At 39.1% G+C, this 18149-nt stretch overlaps 1 protein-coding gene and 1 long non-coding RNA gene across 4 annotated transcripts in view; one reads left to right on the forward strand and one right to left on the reverse strand.

The window, feature by feature from the left end:
- Window positions 1–15370, reverse strand: part of npl (N-acetylneuraminate pyruvate lyase (dihydrodipicolinate synthase)) — a 50587-nt gene extending 35217 nt beyond the window's left edge. Inside the window, exons 1-3 of one of the 3 annotated variants that reach the window (XM_043699532.2) lie at window positions 15167–15369; window positions 4483–4550; window positions 4313–4386 (exon numbers count right to left, since the gene is read on the reverse strand). In XM_043699532.2, the coding sequence (XP_043555467.1) occupies window positions 4313–4386; window positions 4483–4550 (142 nt within the window). In that variant the 5' untranslated portion in view covers window positions 15167–15369. Of the gene's footprint in view, window positions 1–4312; window positions 4387–4482; window positions 4551–15166 lie in introns of all 3 variants that reach the window. The other 2 variants (XM_043699534.2, XM_043699533.2) reach the window with 2 other exon arrangements.
- Window positions 15371–15436: 66 nt separating this feature from the next.
- LOC148149158 (uncharacterized) lies at window positions 15437–16173 on the forward strand. The gene is made up of 2 exons (XR_015758170.1): window positions 15437–15555; window positions 15667–16173. It is a non-coding gene; the product is annotated as an uncharacterized LOC148149158 (long non-coding RNA).
- Window positions 16174–18149: the final 1976 nt, after the last annotated feature.

Raw genomic sequence — 18149 nt, forward strand, 5'->3', positions numbered from 1 at the left:
AGAGACGCAGCCTAAGGTTATCTGAAGGATTCCATGAGATTCTTTCCTTCTGACTATACCAGGGGAAATCATAGGAGGAGGCTTTCCAACTTTTGGATTTAGGAAACTCTTAAAATAGTCTTCAATGCCTTTAAACTAACTTAAAAATTATGTAATTAAACAAAAAGGCCCAACAGATGCTGGGAACAAACGGAGGCTGTTTGCTACAAGAATATTCTGTGGAGTATGTGGTGTGGGATGAACATAAAAGAGGAACACTGTGGTTTTAAGAATAAGTTGACTCCAAATGATGTTTAATTAGTATTGATTGCAGTCTTCTCTTACCGTTAAGACTTTAATATATTATATTTGGACACCCAGCCTCTGACCTCCCAGCCTAGCATGGGGCCTTTCAGTGGCTGGATGTTGCAGTCTCTTGGCAGTATATGGTCTCCCATCTCAAGGTGATTCCTCAAAGTGCGGTCTCACTGTAGCTAAGCACTTGAGAAACACTAATGTTTTAACTTCCAGTTTTATTTATTTTCAACTTAAAACTAAGAAGGTCTACAATCTGTAACTTTTAACCTTATTTCATATGTTTGAAGCTTACTATAATTACTGCAATGTTTAACTTCTAACTTTGTTATTTCTTTCTACCTTGTTAATATTCTGCAATAAGGTACTTATACCCAAATAGTACCTTTTTACATCTTTACCTATACTTTTGTATTTGCGTATACGTGACAATAAAATCAAATAAATAGAATTGGAACTTGCAAGTAGGCAGTGGTGCTCCCATACATCTAGTGCTCTGGTGCAGAATGATAAGACTATGAATTGGTGAAATGAGAGCCTCAAAGAGATGAAAGGTTGAATGAGGTAGCCTGGATGAGGAGTTTTTCAATGTATGGAGATAGCTTCTTAAAAGGAACAATGCTCGAACAAGCAGAGAGGTTATCTTACATGTGGTACTGTGTAATCTGATAAGATTAATTTATGATCTCAGAGTGAATGCACCTCAAGGCAGCAGGGATCACAATGATTTGAATTTACATACAATTCAAAAAAGGGAGAAGAGTAGGTTTAAGACTTGTGTTTTAAGCTTCAAAAAAAAACAAAGCAGCCAAGTTAGTATAAAAACTTGAGCTAGCTGAAGTAAACTGGCTTACGGGAAAGGTCAATATAAATGCAGTGGCAGACACTGCAAGAAATATTTCAGAATACTTAGAATAAGTACGTTTATACGGTGAAGAAAAAATTTAAAACATGGACCCAAAATAATTCGTGAGACAAAAGTTAAGGAAAGTATTAAACTTAAGGAAAAAAAACCTATGCAACAAAAAAAAGTACACTAGCAGGTCAACTGATTGTTTAGACTATAAAGAACAGCACAGAACATGAAACGGTTAGTCAGGAGGAAAAAATTAGAGTATGAGAGTAAGTTACTACAAATGTAAAAGCAAGTGCTGCTACTGGTATTCAAAACAGCAAAGTGGAAGTAGAATTAGAATTAATTGTAGGAATATGAAACCAAAGAGATAAAATTAACTTAGTTTCTGTCTTCACTACAGAGGATGTTTTTAAAAATCCATTAATAGTTGTAAATCAGGAGAAAGGGAAAGAGGAGCATGGTGAAATTACAATCAGCAGAGAAGAGGTAACATGCAAATTGATGGACCTGCAAACAGATAAATCTTTGGATCTTGCTGACCTTATGCTTAGAGTATAAGAGGTGGCCAATGAGATTTTAGAGGCATTGGTGCTAATTTTCCAAAATTTGTTGGATTATGGAAAGGACGAAATATAATCCCTCTATTAAAAAAAGAGGATGTGTCAGAAAATCAAAAAACTGTAGGCCAGTTAGCTTGACATTTTTGTGGGAGTGGGGGTGGGGAGATGCTACAATCAATTATTAAGCTGGTTACAGCCACGCACTTCAAAAACTCAGGTTAGCCAGAAAAGGTCAGCACGTTTTATAAGAATATTATGTTTAACCTATTTATTGGATAAAAGAGTCTGAAGTACTCTAATTTACAGGAGAGCATTCATTAAGCTGTCTCAAAAGGTTAGCATGCAAAGTGGAATCACGTGGGTATAGTGGGTAGCATACTAGTCTGGAGAAATGGCCTGTTTGACTGGAAACAGTATGTGTTATAAATGAGTCTTCTGCAATTTGTATATATAAACATTTTGCAACTTACATCAATGACTTAGATAAGATCAGCAAAGACATTACTGAAACATACAAACTTCTTAAGGTGCTCAACAGGATAGAAGTGGACACTTTGTTTCCCCTTGTGGGAGAGTCTTGGACCAGAGGAATAGTCTCAGAATAAAGGATTAGGCAAAAGTGAGGACTGCAGATGCTGGAAACCAGAGTTTAGATCAGAGTGGTGCTGGAAAAGCACAGCAGGTCAGGCAGCATCCGAGGAGCAGGAAAATCGACGTTTCAGGATTCCTGATGAAAGGCTTTTGCCTGAAACATCGATTTTCCAGCTCCTCAAATGCTGCCTGACCTGCTGTGCTTCTCCAGCACCACTCTGATCTAAACTCAGAAAATAGGATTGCCCATTTAAGAGATGAAGACGAATTTCTTTTCTCAGAGTAGTGAATCTGTGCAATTCTTTACTGCAGTATGCTTCGAGGTTGCATCAATAAGTTTATTCAAGACTGAGATGGGCAGATTTTTCATCATGAAGGGAGTCCAGGGTTATGGGGAAAAGGCAAGAAAGTGGAGTTGGGGGTTATCAGATTGGCCATGAATCTCATTGAATTGTAGATATGCCTCGATGGGCTGAATAGCCTACTTCAGTTAATTCTATCTTATGGTTTTATGGAATGCCAACTAAATTTATAGATGACACAAAAATAGGCAGCCGAGTATACTTTGAAGATGACAAAAAGAGGATGCAAACTAATATAGATTGATTCAACTAGTGGACAATAACCTGTTGGAAAACATGAACTTATTTATTTTGACAGAAAAGAAAGTAGAAGACTCCATTATTTAAACAAAAAAAAACTTTAGAATTCCAAGGTGAAGAGGGATCTAGGTGCTCTCAAGCACGAGTTACAAAAGGTTTATAGGCAGGTACAGCAAGTAATTAAGAAAGCTAATGGAATGCTTTCCTTTATGTTCAATTTGTCTTGTTATAAAAGAATGAATGTTATTCTTCAGCTATATAGCACTTTGATGTGAACCATCTTGAACATTTGGGTGCAGTTTTGGTTTCCTCTTTTAAAGAAAGTTGCACTTACATTAGTGGAAATTCAGAAGTGTACTAGTTTGATATGTGGTGTGGAGTAGATCGCCTTATGAGCAAAGGTTAGACTTGGCTTGTTTCCAATGGAGTTTTGAAGAGCAAGTGGTGACTTGATTAAGTGTACAAGAACTTGAGCAGTCTTGACAAGGTCAATGTGGAAATGATATTTCCTCTGTTGGGGTATTGAGAACTACGCTCAATTTAAAATCAGAGTTAACCCTTTTCAGGTAGAGCTGACAAGAACTTTTTCTCAGCATGTTGTGCAACTTTGCTTCTGAACTTGGTGGAGGCAGTGTCAGTGAATACTTTGGCAGAGGTCGATATATTTTGGTTCAGCAATCAAATGGTCATTGGAGGTAAATGGTAACATGGATTCTGAAACAAAAACATATCATGACCTTTATGGAATGGTGGAACAAATTTGAGGGCTAAGTGGGCTATTTTGGTTCCTGTTTCACGTGCAAGTTACTCAAGAGGTGGTGGACCAAAATAGTATAAAATAAATAAAACCAAGTATAAATGAATTTAACTAGAAGTGATATTTTGTCATGAAAGTATCACACCTTAAAATGCCATCAATTTGCACTGATTCAGAACATACTCAGCAAAATGCAAATGAGGCTTATCAGGAACTAAAATATTATCCGAACAGGTACTATTTTGGGTGCTAATTGAGCACTATTAATGACATCATACAAAGTGAAAAGTAAAAACAAAGAAAATAAAAATACAAAGACTTTGGAAATGTGTAGTGTCTGGGATAGCTGGAACATGAAAGGAAAGGTGAAATGAAAATCTTCCTATTATAGAATATGAATACTTTAAAATAATTTGTAAATAACAAAAATCTTACTTCTAAAAACTGTGCAAAAAAGGATCAAAATCCATTTTTTAACTCCAATTTCCAAAGTACAATTCAATAGAAAGTACAATTTGCAGTAAATGGCAGCTTTGACTTGACAATTCTCCTGACAATTAAAGCATGAATAAATTATATAGGGTTACTGTTGGTGGGGAAGAATTAAAAAAAATGGATAACAACAATACCTGAAATTCTGGCATTAACTTACCAAAAATATTTTTAATCCCCTGGACCTTTACCAGATAATCAACATACTGACCAATTACAGAGATGTTTATTTCACTGGAAGACAAGAAAGAATTTTAGGCCAACGCAACAATTTGTGCTGCTATGTAAGCAGGTGAACATTAGGTCTTAAGTAACACCAATCATTCTTACTTCTCTTGTGTCATCGGTGTGAAGGTTGCTGCTACCAGACCACAAAGCTTGTTCATGGGTATTGCCATCTGAATGAAAAAGAAACAGTAAATTAAATATTCAGAAAATTTCATAAATTGAGCTCCATACTATTTGACCGATGCATTATGGCAGCTAGATCTCTCTGCCCACATTTTTAAGAATGCCATTCTCTCCTAGGGTTGCCATGACATTGTTAAAGAACAAGTCCAAACAGCTTTCACTTCAGCAAAAATAGATTTAAGTTTATTCCAGCACGTATGATCTTTGAAGGACTGTGGTAATAAGCTATATTAAAGTAGGCAATGTAGTTCATAAATGGATACTTCAGTAACATCAATAAGATACACAACCATAGAATGGATCTTGTACGAGGCGCAGTAATTTGGCATATCACATCTACAAACTCGTTACAAGAGAGACTCCACTTCGAAGATATACTGAAGATACTGAGAGGTGAGGTGTTAGCATTGAGAATAGGCTGAAAATAAAATCAGATCATTATGGATACATTCAGTTCTTTCAGCAATATCAGACGAGTAAGAAAAATAAAACTGAATGCAGAATAAGTTCTCTGGCATTGATTTTATTTCCAGATTTTGGCATCCAAAGTATTTTCCTGTTGTATCAGAAAAACGACAACTACTTTTCATTAGACGAAGCTCAAGACTGTTGATAAGGCATTCAAAATTATTTGGTGTTATGATAAGGTATTTCAAATTGCCTCCTATGCTGTAAAGTTCTATAACTTATTGTATGGAGCTATTTAGTCGAACCAGTTCTCTTCAACATATCACAAACAGCTTAAACTACCATGGGTTTCTCCTCACTTATTTTGCATCCTAAAAGAAACAATAAAAAGGGCAATTGAGAGATCCCATCCCCCCACCCCATTCCAAACCCCACAGTTTCAAGGACATGATAACAACATGGGACAGGAATAGGCCCTTTAGTCCCACACTTACTCTGATACATCATTGATCACCCACTTAACTCAACATGTAACCTTAGCCATTATTTCCTGCTATCTAGGAAAGTGACAGGCTCATCTGGTGCATGCATCTGTGCTCCGAAAGATACATTATTGAAATTCCACAGAAATCGATCTTTAGGAATCACCTGAACTGACATGAACTTCCTTTTTTCAACTGCAAAAGCAGTTTTATCATCTTGTAGGAGTTGCAAATGCATTTTCAAACTACGTATTCAGTCATAACTACCACTGAGCAACTTCCCTGAGCATGAATTTTTGTTTTAATATTTCTAAAAATTTGCCACAAATTCCAAATAACATTCCATAGGTTTTAAATTACTTTTAAAATTTGATATTTCAGCTTCCATCTTATTCTTATCTTGTCTGTTCCGAGCTTTACTTTGATCTCTTTTAACATTCACATAATCAATTATGTAACATTGTTTTTCGCTTTCTGGTTTCCCATCTTCAAAAATGCTTTAATGTGCTTCCCAGCTTAGCTGGTTTGTTGACACCTCTTGCAAGCTGAGAAATCCCCTCGACTTGGTGCAAGAAATCAAACAGGAAATGTAAAATTCATGCTGTTAAAAATCACTTTTTTTCTAGCTGTCTTTGAAACATGGAAACTAGTCACTTTGCTGCTGACTATAACATTGATGCCATCCATTTCACCATTTTCGGTCTAGGTTAAATACCCAAGTCATCAGACTTTTGGAACAAGCGGCCTGACTGTACAGAATGGGACAAGAAAAAAAAGCAAAAACGATAGTGATAGGGGATTCATTAATTCGGTGACCAGACAAACATTTCCGCAGGTGACAATCCAACTCCAGGACGATGTGTTGCCTTCCAGACAAGCTCAGGAATGTCAACGAGTGAATATTTTGAACAAGGAAGACAACAAGACAGAGGGTGTGGTATACGTTAGTAGCAATAACATAAGTAGAAGAGATGAGGTTTTGCATGAAAAACTCAGGGAGCTCGGTAACATATTAAGAAGCAGGACCTCAAGGTCGCAATCTCAAAATTACTGATGGTGCCACATGCTACTGAGCACAGAAAGAGGAGAACAGAGAAGATGAATGCATTGCTCGAGACCTGGTACAAAAGAGAAGGTTTTCGATTTCTGGATCACTGGGCCCTGTACAAGTGAGACAGTATGCACTTGAACAAGAATGGGACCAACATTCATGTTTGGGGTGGCGGGGGAGCGGTTTTGCTAGTGCTGTTGGGAGGTGTTTAAAATAATTCAGAAGGAACAGCGCACAGAGAGCATTAATTCAATAGCAACATGGCACAACTTACAGAAGGAACCAAGGTAAAAGAAGTTCAGCCATGTTGCATCTCAAGGGAGTAAGGAGTAAGGAGTGGGCTAGATGGCCTCCAATTTAATGCCAGGTGTATTAGAGGTGAAACATGTGTGTTAAGGGTATGGATTGACATATAGAACTACAATATTGTTGTCACCACAGAAATTTGGTTCAGGGAGGGACAAGACTGGCAACCTAACATACTGGGGGAAAAGGATTTTCAGGCATATAAGGGGAGGGTACAAAAGTGAAGATGGTGTTGCATTATTAGTTAAGTAGTCAGTTACCACAATAAGGAAGGATGGCATTTTGGAAGAGTCATCAAATGATACTTTGTAGATAGAATTTAGGAATAAAAAAGGAGGCAGTCTCACTGTTAGAACTGCATTACAGACTCCTAAACAGTCATTTAGCAATTGAGGAGTGATATGTAGTCAATTCACTAAGTCATGTAAAAATGAGAGGATAATTATAGTTTAGAAGGTACAATCAGAAGGCAAGGGGCAGGCCCACATGTTTGAAGTGTAGGAACAACAAGCCCATAGATCCCTTGCTGTCCAGTAATAGGAGTGGATAAAAAGCAAAAATAAAGATACATGTAACAGGAACAAAAGGAAGCAAAAACAATTGAGGCCTGAGGAGTAGAGAAAGTACAGGGAGAAACTCCAGAAAACAACTAGATCAAAGATGAGAAAACACCAGGGGGTCACAATTAGTGAGAATCCCAAGATAATGTTTATCAAAGAGAAGAGAATAACCAGGGAAATAGTAGGGACTAAGGGGCATGAAGCCAGAAGACATTGGTAGACTGTTAAAATAATACTTGGCATTTGTCTTTACTTGTGACAAGGAGGATGCAATAAAGAATGAGAAGATGGACTGAGAAGTTCTTGAGCAGCTGATACAAAGAAGTGAGGTGGTATTGGAGGTTTTGGCCAATTTAATAATAGACATATCTCCAGGTCTGGACAGATTGTATCCCAAGCTGCTGAGGGAGGAAATTACAGGAACAGATTTTTAAATCATCTCTGGCCACAAGGGAGGTGTCAGAGGACTGAAGAACAGCTGTTTGCACATTTACAAGAAGGGTGGTTGATATAGACCAGGGAGTTTAACATCAGTAATAAAGAAAATAGTGAAGGAGAAAATTAATCTCTGTTTAGAGAGGCAAGGCTTGGTTAGGGAGAGTCAGCATGGTTTTGACAGTGGGTCATCCCTAAAAAATCTGGAAGAGTTTTGAGGAGCTGACCAAGTGTTTCAATGAGGATATCCTTTATATCAAGTTCAGGAAGCTCTTTGACAGGTTCCTACATAGGAGACTGACTCATGGGATCCAAAAGTGACCCAGTGACAGGAGACAGAGGGTGATAGTAGAATGCAGTTTGTATGACGGGAACTTGGTGTGCAGTGATATACCAAAAGGGATCAGTGCTGGGTGCCTTATTTTTTGTGATATTCCTAAATGTTGTAGATGAGCATGTTGGCGAGATGATAAGTAAGTTCGAGGATGACACAAAGATTGGCCAAATGGTTAAACAGTGAGGAGGAAGGTGTTAGAAATACAGAAAGATTTAATTCGATGATCAGATCAGTAGCAGATGGAATTCAACTTTGCTAAGTGTGAAGTAATGCACTTTGGAAGGAACAAGACAAGGGAGTAATGAAAAAAATAGCAAGATAGTAGGAAGCTCAGAGGAATAGAGATCATGTGGTGCTAGTCCACAGATCTGTGAAGGTAGCAGACAAGTTAGTAGGGTAGATAAAGGCAAGCATATAATATACCTTATAATCTATGCTGTGACTGATTATATCAGCTGGAAGGTCAAGTTGGAGCTGTTTGGTTAAGCCACAGCTGAAGTACTATGTGTAATTCCGGTCACTGCACAATACGAAGAATGTGTTTGCGCTGGAAGGGATGCAAAGGAGATGGGCCCAGATGTTACCTGTTATGGAGCATTTCAGTTATGAAGAGAAGCTGTTTCAGCTCAGTTTGTTTTCTTTGAAGCAGAAAAAGTTGAGAGGGGTCCTGATATCGGTGTATAAAGATTGAGGGGCATAGACAGGGTGAATGGAAAGCAGCTGTACCCCTTAGTAAATAACAAGGGAGAATAATTTAAGGTGAAAGGCAGGAGGTTTAGAAGGGGTCTAACAAAGTCTTTTTCAACCAGGTGGTGAAGGGGGTCTGGAACGCAGTACCTGGAAGAATAGTCGAGGCAGGAAACCACGCATCCTGTAAAAGTACTTGAATACACACTTGAAGTGTCTTGGCATTCAAGACTAAGGGTCAGGTGCAGGAAAGTGTAGGTAGCAGTATATCTTTGGCAGTACAGTCACGTATTTCTTTATCCGAGCATCCAAAAACCGAAGAGCTCCGAAAACCAAAGGTTTTCATGACGCGTGCGGCGTCAGTCACACCTGCATCACATCACGGGGTTTTCTTAGTGGGCGAAGGCCGCACTCATTTGACCCACGTGGCGGTGTGGTCCAGCACTCAGAGGAGCAGTTGTGTATTGTATTTACTGTGCTAAATTGTTTAATTTTAGAGTGAAAATGTCAAAAAGAGGTGCAGGTACAACTATGGCTAACAATAATATAAAGAAAAGGAAGCATCTGTCATTATCAATAATGCAGAAAGAAGCTTGATCGTGGTGTGGCTGTGCAACATCTTACTGAAGAATATGGTGTTGGAACTACCACTGTCTATGATTTGAAGAAACAGAAAGACGGTTACTGAAGTTTTATGGTGACAGCGATGACCATCAACTAATGAAAAATAGGAAAACACTGCATAGGGAAAAAAATGAAGATCTTAACTGTGATTTAATGAAGTGGATTAGACAACAAAGAAGTGAGCGTATGCCACTGACTGATTTGATGGTCATGAAACAAGCTAGAAAATATCAAAGAACTGAACATTAAAAGGCGAATGTCAATATTCAGAAGGTTGGCTGCAGAAATTCAAGGAGCGTAATGTTGTGAAATACCTGAAAATTTGTGGCAAAAAGGCTTCTGCTTACCATGAATCATCTGAAAATTATATTGGTGAATTTGCCAAGCTGATACCTGATGAAAGCCTTAGTCCTAAACAAATTTACAATGCTGATGAAACAGCTCTCTACTGGTGCTATGTCCCGAGAAAAACATTAGCAATGGCTAATGAGAGAGCACTAAGAGGTTTTAAGGAAACCAGGGACCGATTAACTATTCCGGAGTGTGTCAATGTTGCAGGCACACTCAAGGTGAAATTGGCAGTGATTGGGAAAAGCAAACATCGGAGATGTCTTAAAAATGTACGCAATTTGCCTGTGCATTATTATGCAATAAGAAAGCCTGGGTAACCAGAGAAATGTTTTCCGACTGGTTCAGTAAACACTTCGTACCAGCGGCACAAGCTCATTACTGACGAGCTGGACTGGAAGAAAAAAGTGTAAAATTTTATTGTTCCTGGACAATTGCTCCGTACATCCCCCTGCCGAACAGCTTGTGAAAAGTAACGTTTTCGGCATTTACTTGCCCCTGAATGTGACATCAGTATTACTGCCTTGTGATGAAGGAATTTTACGCTCCATGAAGAGCGAGTATAAAGACTATTTTTTAAACAGTATGCTTGCTGCAGTCAACAGAGGGGTAGGAATTCAAGACTTCCTGAAAGGGTTTAGTCTTAAGGATGCCATTTATGCTTGGAATGATGTCGATAAAGCAACATTAACAAATACTTGGCACAGACTCTGGCCTACAACGATGTTTCTTGTAAATGAACCTGCAGATGAAGAGTTTGAAGGATTTCATGTCACTGAAGAGAAAAAGATGATAGCAAGCCTTGTTACTTATGCACAAGATTTATCGGAAGAAAGTGTAAATAAATTAAAATGAAGCAGACATCAAAGAAATGCTGAACATTGACAATGATATGCCTGTCGTGCATTCCTTGAGCGTTGGGAACATTGCTGAAATAGTTTTAAATACAGGCTCCTGCGATGATTATGAAGATGATAATGATAATGATAATTATAATAATGATAATGACGACAAGTTAGTGAACACAGTTGAAAAAGTCCCCATTGACGATATGGTGAAAATGTGCAATCATTTAATTGCGGGCCTTGAACAACATTCATTTACTAGTGAGCAAGAGATTATGGCAATTTACTTAGTTAAAGAGAGATTGCTTCGACAGAAACCTATGTTAATGAGACAGATGACACTTGAAGAAGCCTTTAAAACCGCCGCCTGCCATAGTGCTTAAGCTGTGTAGGTTTGAGTTTTCCAGAATGTTTTTCTTGTAATGTTTTTTATGGAAATAAAATGTTGTTGAATATTTATGGTCGATCTATTTCATTTATCAGTACACTACTCCATAAATAAAGTGTGGTAGCACTTCTAGTCTTTATTTATCCTGCATAATGTCAGTATTCATATGTTTTTGCTGCAGTACAGTATTTATGTTTGATTATGGGTTGCTGCCCTGCACCCTACAGGGGACACTACATTAGTTCCAAAAACCGCAAAATTCCGATTTCCGCAAAGCAGCTGGTCCCAAGCATTTCAGATAAAAGGGATACATATTTGTATAGATTTCAGGACCAATGGGCCGCTTTGGCACTGTACGATTCTATGACGGAATGGTACATAAATTATTTGTATGGTCTAAAGCGTCATTTTCCTCGGTATTGCTTCAAAATTACCCAGTATAGGAGACAACTAAATATGGACAGGGAAATCTGAAGCCTCTTGAAGGTCTTGTACATTTGTTTTGGTTCACTGGCTTTTCAATACACCCCAATTGCTCCACCACCTGACAGCGTTAATCATAAAACCCCTACAGTGTGGAAGCAGGCCAATTGGCCCATTGAGTCCCACACCAAACCTACAAAAGGAAATCCCATCCAGACCCACCCCACACTACCCTATCCCTGTAACCCTGCATTTCTCATAGCCAATCCACCTTACTAGCACATCTTTGGACCATGGGAGGAAACTGGAGCACCCAGAACAAACTGTGCAGATACAGAGAATAAGCAAACGCGACACAGATGGAGTCATCCGAGGTTGGATTCGAACCAGGTCTTTGGTGCTGTGAGGCAGCAGTGCTAACTACAAAGTCTTTCCAGTTTTTCTGCTCCATATTTTTCCGGGAACTTTAGTTTATTATATGCCAACTGTTTACAATGACTTACATGTAGCCAAAGTTTAAGTAATAAATGTAAGTTTTGTTCAGTACAGAAGCCTGTTCCATATTCAAACAAACGGGGTCTGAAAATCCGGTAATTTCGGGATTGTGTATTTATTTTCAACTTTAACTTTTGTGACAAATTCAAAAAGTCACAAAACACTAGGTTATGGTCCAACAGGAATAGCAAGCCTTGACTTTTAGTGCTCTACCCCAGAGACAGACATGGTCATGGACAAAATGCACTAGCACGAACAGATCTTTATTTGCCCATAGTAGAGATGTAGAGCACAGAAACAGACCCTTCGGTCCAACTTATCTATGCCAACCATATACCCGAACCTAATCTAGTCCCAATTGCCAGCAACCGGTATATACGCCTCTAAACCCTTCCTACTCATCGACCCATCCAGATGCCTTTTAAATGTTGCAATTGTACCAGCCTCCACTACTTCCTCCGGCAGCTGATTACATACCTGCATCACCCTCTGCATGAAAAAGTTGCCCCTTAGGTCTCAAACTTTTCTCCAAAGAGTACATGGTATGTTATTTATTGATATATACTAAGTATTCACATGCCCACTCTTGGTTTTAGAAATTTAACATCATTTAGCAGTTAAGTGACCATCCCATCAATGCATCTGAAATGACCTACAATATCCAGGCCTCATCTATAGTCCTGAACCCCAATTGTATCTTAGCATTTGCAAACTTGCATAGCAGTTCCAAGGACTACAGCATTAAAGTTAAAAAAGTAAACAAATCTAAAAATAGATAATTTACGATAAGAGGCATGTAACACATTAAGACCTGAAAAGCCATGACTACAGAATGAAACACACAAAAATAAACTGTGGCAGAACAATATCTCTTCCACAAAACCGTAACTGAACACCACTTAGAAAATTGCATACTTTTCAGAATCTCTCTGTGAGAGAGTTCTGTTTTCTGCTGAGATTGCACAAAATCTATTGTAGTTGCTAGTTACCACAGCAATGTGCTTAGGTAACACAGAAAAACTTCAAATTTTAAAGGCGTATGTTAATAAAATCTCTCCAAATCAAAGGGTGGGAAATGCAGGTTACAAAAAGAGAAAAACATTCAACGGGCATAATGGTTTCAGTGCATTAAAAGAGATGGAAAAAAAAACACTGAATATCAACAGTTTACATTCCTAATACATAGATAGTCAAATCTACATCAACTGTTATAACAGAGGGACAGTAAGCTAAATTAAATCAGTCTCATTATCACTGAATATGCAACGACAAAATTGAAATATTCGATGATCTTCAAAATCGTTCCTGACCAGTCTTTGAGTAACAGCTCTCAAATGCTAAATTGATAGCTTACACAAAAATTAAATTTAGCAAAGCTAAACTAGATAATCTAATTATTGTCTATGACTAACTCACTCTTGTTTGATTGTAACTTCCAGTTTCACAGAAGCAGGAATAAGAAAAAAAAAGTTCACTGTATTAGCGATGAGTGTCAGATCTTTATGGATTCTTGAATGATGTGCTGTATAACAGGCACGTAGATCTGTATCTTGCGTGAATTCCAAAGTCCCGCACAGTGCAAACATCTTCCAGCAGGGTCCGAGGAACATTCACTTATTTCCTATAAATTGGGATTCTTATCTCGGAACATTCAACAATTCATATGCTCCCCTTCTCCCACCCCAATCCCTGCTCCCAACCACCAGCTGTGGCTCGATTGAACTGGGTCCCAACCCTTTCTTCTGGGCCATTGCCCTTCATCTCTCCTACTCCCATTGAACCAGACCATCAAGACATTGGACCAGACTAACCCAACCCAAATCCTGACAGATCCAGTTTCTCTGAAACACTCCAAGCGAGCCGAAATACTGAATCACTTTGCACCCTACCTACTTGGCACTCTTTTCCTCCTCCCTCCCACCTCCTAGTCACTTGTCATTCTATTGCCGAAAAAGAGATTACATTTTAATCAAAGCTTTTCATCTTTCACACATCAGGGTATTTTGCAAGAAATAGCAACCACAGAACAGCACATGTCCTTCAGCCCTTGGATGTTGTACCGATCTTTTATCCTACTCTAAAAGATCAAACTACCCTACATACCAAACACTTTACTATCATCGATGTAAGAGTCGCTTAAATGTCCTTAATGTATCTGACTCAACTACCACTGCTGGCAGTGCATTCCATGCACCCACCACTCTCTGTGTAAAAGAACCGATCTCTGACATCGCCCCAAACCTTCCTCCAATTACCTTAAAATTATGACCCGACATGGTAGCCATTTCTGCCCTGGGAAAAAGCCATAGTCTCTAGCTATTCACTCTATCATCTTGTACATCTTTATCAAGTCACCTCTCATCCTATTTGCTCCAATGAGAAAACCCCTAGCTCCCCCAAACTTTCTTCATAAGACTCCCTCCAGTAACCTGGTAAATCTTCTCTGCACCTTCTCTAATGCTTCCGCATCCTTCCTATAATGAGGCAACCAGAACTGAACACAATATTCCAGGGTGGTCTAACCAGGACATCATTGAACTGCAGAATAACCTTGCAGCTGTTGAATTCAATCCCCCTGCTAATGAAAGCCAACACACCACATGGCTTCTTAACAACCCAATCAACTTGGGTGGCAACTTTGAAGGATATATGGATGCAGACCCCAAGATCTGTCTGTTCCTCCACACTGCCAAGAATTCTGCCTTTAACCCTGTAATCTGCATTAAAATTCCACCTTCCAAAGTGAATCACTTCACACTTTTCCAAGTTGAGCTCTATCTGCCACTTCTCAGCCCAGCTTTGCATCCTGTCAATGTCGCGTTGCAACTAACAGTTCTCCATACCATCCTTCGTGTCATCGGCAAATTTATAAATAGAGAACAATCTTTTTGTCCTTCAGCAATGGTGAAGTTGTATATTAAGCAGTTACTTCTACTACTGTATTTTGACAATTAATCTCAAAACAAAGTTTTTTTAAAAATTTCGGAACTTGGAAAATCGAGGCCTCAGCTAAAGGAATATGCAAAAGAGGATCAAGCGTCATATGGGCGATGTCACGGGATTGAAATTCAGTCAACTCATCAAATCTGCAGGAATCATGTAAATTTATCAACAGCAGGTACAAACATGTCCAGATAATCGTCAAGTGAGAAAGTTTGTAAATTCGTTTAAACAGAGATCGCCGTATTTTAAACAGAATAGGTTGCTGAATTACCTTCAAGTTATGCGATAACGGCGACAAAACAGTAAGTAACAGCTTCGGACAATCGCATCCCTTTTTAGGTGCGATACGTGCTCGTCTGCTTTCCGGAGCTGACACGAGCCCAATCAAAACCTCCTTCTGGACCAGCACCAACTGTCAAGTTGTTTACCTATCACAATAGCATCACACCTTAACGATGACACCACTGCGCATGTACAGACCCGTGACCTCCTCCCGATCACATGACTGGCCCTTGTTCCCTCCCAATCAACACCGTATCGTCCAACCTCCACCAAGATCACGTGGTCGGCGTCACCTCTGCTGATAGTGATTCAGTAAGTGTTGGCTCGGAAAACTCATTTGTATATCCAATAAATGCAGCTGCGACACAGAGGCTTCTTGTAAGTAGAAAATTCTGGCGGTTTGTTGACTGGTGGATCTTCAGTCAAGAAAACTGAGCCACCCAGTTGCTCTTGGCTCTAACCTAATTTTCCCATGGCTCCAATTTGCAGGAATGCCCCACAAAGCAAGAACATTTTGCTCACGGATCCTTGGACTCCGGAGTTGCTCTTCAATCAGATACCATGACCTCTCATGTGCCCATTGCCTAAGCACATCAACAGTCAGTATCCACTGATTGCAACACTAAAGCACAGGAGCTGCCAACCAAAGTCCAAGAGGAATATCTGGTGGTCTGTTCAGAACACCTTGACTGACAAAAGCTTCTGGCAGGCTCCCTTAGTAAATGCAATGCAAATTTCTCGCTGATTCTCCAGCTCGCAGGCAAGACCCTCGCCACTGGTGTAAGATTCACCTCATGCAACCACTACCACTGCAGCCACTTATTTTAACATGCAAAGATACAGGCCAGCAGGTGCAGGACTCATCAACCTACAGTCTCAGTAGTTTTTAAGTACTTGTTTTCTGACTGTGATATTTTTCAAAACTTCAAGGAATTTGGGATGAGATATTTTAACATAATTCAAGTAATTTATTTTTAATTAAACGTTTGTGAGATATTGTATTATGATTCTCTTTACCAAATCACAAGCACCCGATGTTTACTATATTGTATTTACATTCATTGACAGCTGAAAAAGCTGAACTCAGATTTCTCCAATTTCCTCATTTCCCCTCCCCCTACCTTGTCTCAGTCTCAACCCTCGAACTCAGCACCACCTTCCTAACCTGCAATCTTCTTCCTGACCTCTCCACCCCCACCCCCACTCCGGCCTATCACCCTCACCTTAACCTCTTTCCACCTATCGCATTTCCAACACCCCTCCCCCAAGTCCCTCCTCCCTACCTTTTATCTTAGCCTGCTTGGCACACTTTCCTCTTTCCTGAAGAAGGGCTCATGCCCGAAACGTCGATTCTCCTGCTCCTTGGATGCTGCCTGACCTGCTGTGCTTTTCCAGCAACACATTTTCAGCTCTGATCTCCAGCATCTGCAGTCCTCACTTTCTCCTTTACATTCATTCATAAAACCACGTTTAACATTGTGTACTATATCAAATTTCTATTCATAAAACCATGTTTAACAGTTTATTACATCGTGTTACCATTTAAAAAATCACATTTAATGCTGTTTACTATACTGCATTTCCATTCATTCATAAAACCATGATTTGTAGTACATTTTACTATTACAGGATAATCTAAATTAAAACATTCCATTCTGCTTCTTTATACCCTTCAAATCTTATCGTCTTCATGCTGCAAGCAGTGTTTAGACTAGTTTCTGTATCAAAAGCTACTCCTGAATAAGAGCTAATAGTGTAACCTAATCGGAACAATGCCAACCTTCCATCATGTCTCCATAACTCACTCGAAACTATGGAAAGATTATAACATTAATTAGCCTTTAGTAATCATCTCATGAGACCTGAATAGGCTGCAGGACATCAAACATTTCCCTCCACCAGCATTTCCACACAGTCTGTGTTTTTAAAATCTCTTCAAAATTTCCTTTTTCAAGATATATTTCTATACCACCAATTCCTATTTCTAACTTTTATTTAAGATGATCAGCTTGTACTAACGTACGTATTTATACTTTTTAAATACATATTAAAACAGGGCTACTACCCTCTTTAAGAAACTTGTTACCAAAACAGCGCTTCCATGAAACTGCATGAATTAATGTCTAAGAACTGTCAAAACCAGCAATAGTAAATGAAATATCACGACCCAGCTGTGGGAGGTCAGTTTAATATTCTCTATACTTTGATTTAGTACACATATAATTTCTAACTTACTTAGATCATACAGGTCTGGCTGTTTTACTAACACTACTACAGGTACACAACCCTTTATCCGAAACTCTCAGGGCCAGCTGGTTTTTGGAGTTCTGAATTTGTCGGATCTCGGAATAAGTGAGTTTCACGGAGAAATGAAAAAATCTTACCGAACAGCAGACGCACCTGTGAGTACTACAAGCCTGGAGTCAGAATTGATGCCTGCCAGTGCTGGGCCACGCCCCCATGTCACATCTGAGTGACGTGGATCAAGTGGGTGTGGAATTACATTAATTATTTGCAAGCCAAATAACTTTATTATGGAGAAAAAAACTTCATGAAAAGAACCTGGGATTTTGGAGCTTTTCGGATTTCAGGATTTCAGATAAAGGATTGTGTACCTTTAAAGATAAAAGGACTAACACCTCTTAAGTTCAGACCATTCAGACATTCTAATCCCAATATGAGTAACAGCCAGCATATTAGCAAGTGCTGAAGTTATGTTCCGCTTCCCTGTCACATAAACTTGTGTACAATTGATACAACTATGTGATATCACAGTGCAAAACATTTCATGTATGAAAACTGTATGAAACAGTACTGGAAAACTGTACTTTGGATTCCATTACTGCCTCAAACTGTGCTCTGCGGATGCTCAATTAAGAGGCTATTTTTCACTATTCACTGATTATTGCACATTCTCCCCGTGTCTGCGTGGGTTTCCTCTGGATGCTCCAGTTTCCTCCCACAGTCCAAAA

Source organism: Chiloscyllium plagiosum, unplaced genomic scaffold (assembly GCF_037043375.1).
Source record: "Chiloscyllium plagiosum isolate Xiang-an unplaced genomic scaffold, Cpla_swu_hap1 HiC_scaffold_9, whole genome shotgun sequence".
In the NCBI taxonomy this organism is placed as follows: domain Eukaryota; kingdom Metazoa; phylum Chordata; class Chondrichthyes; order Orectolobiformes; family Hemiscylliidae; genus Chiloscyllium; species Chiloscyllium plagiosum.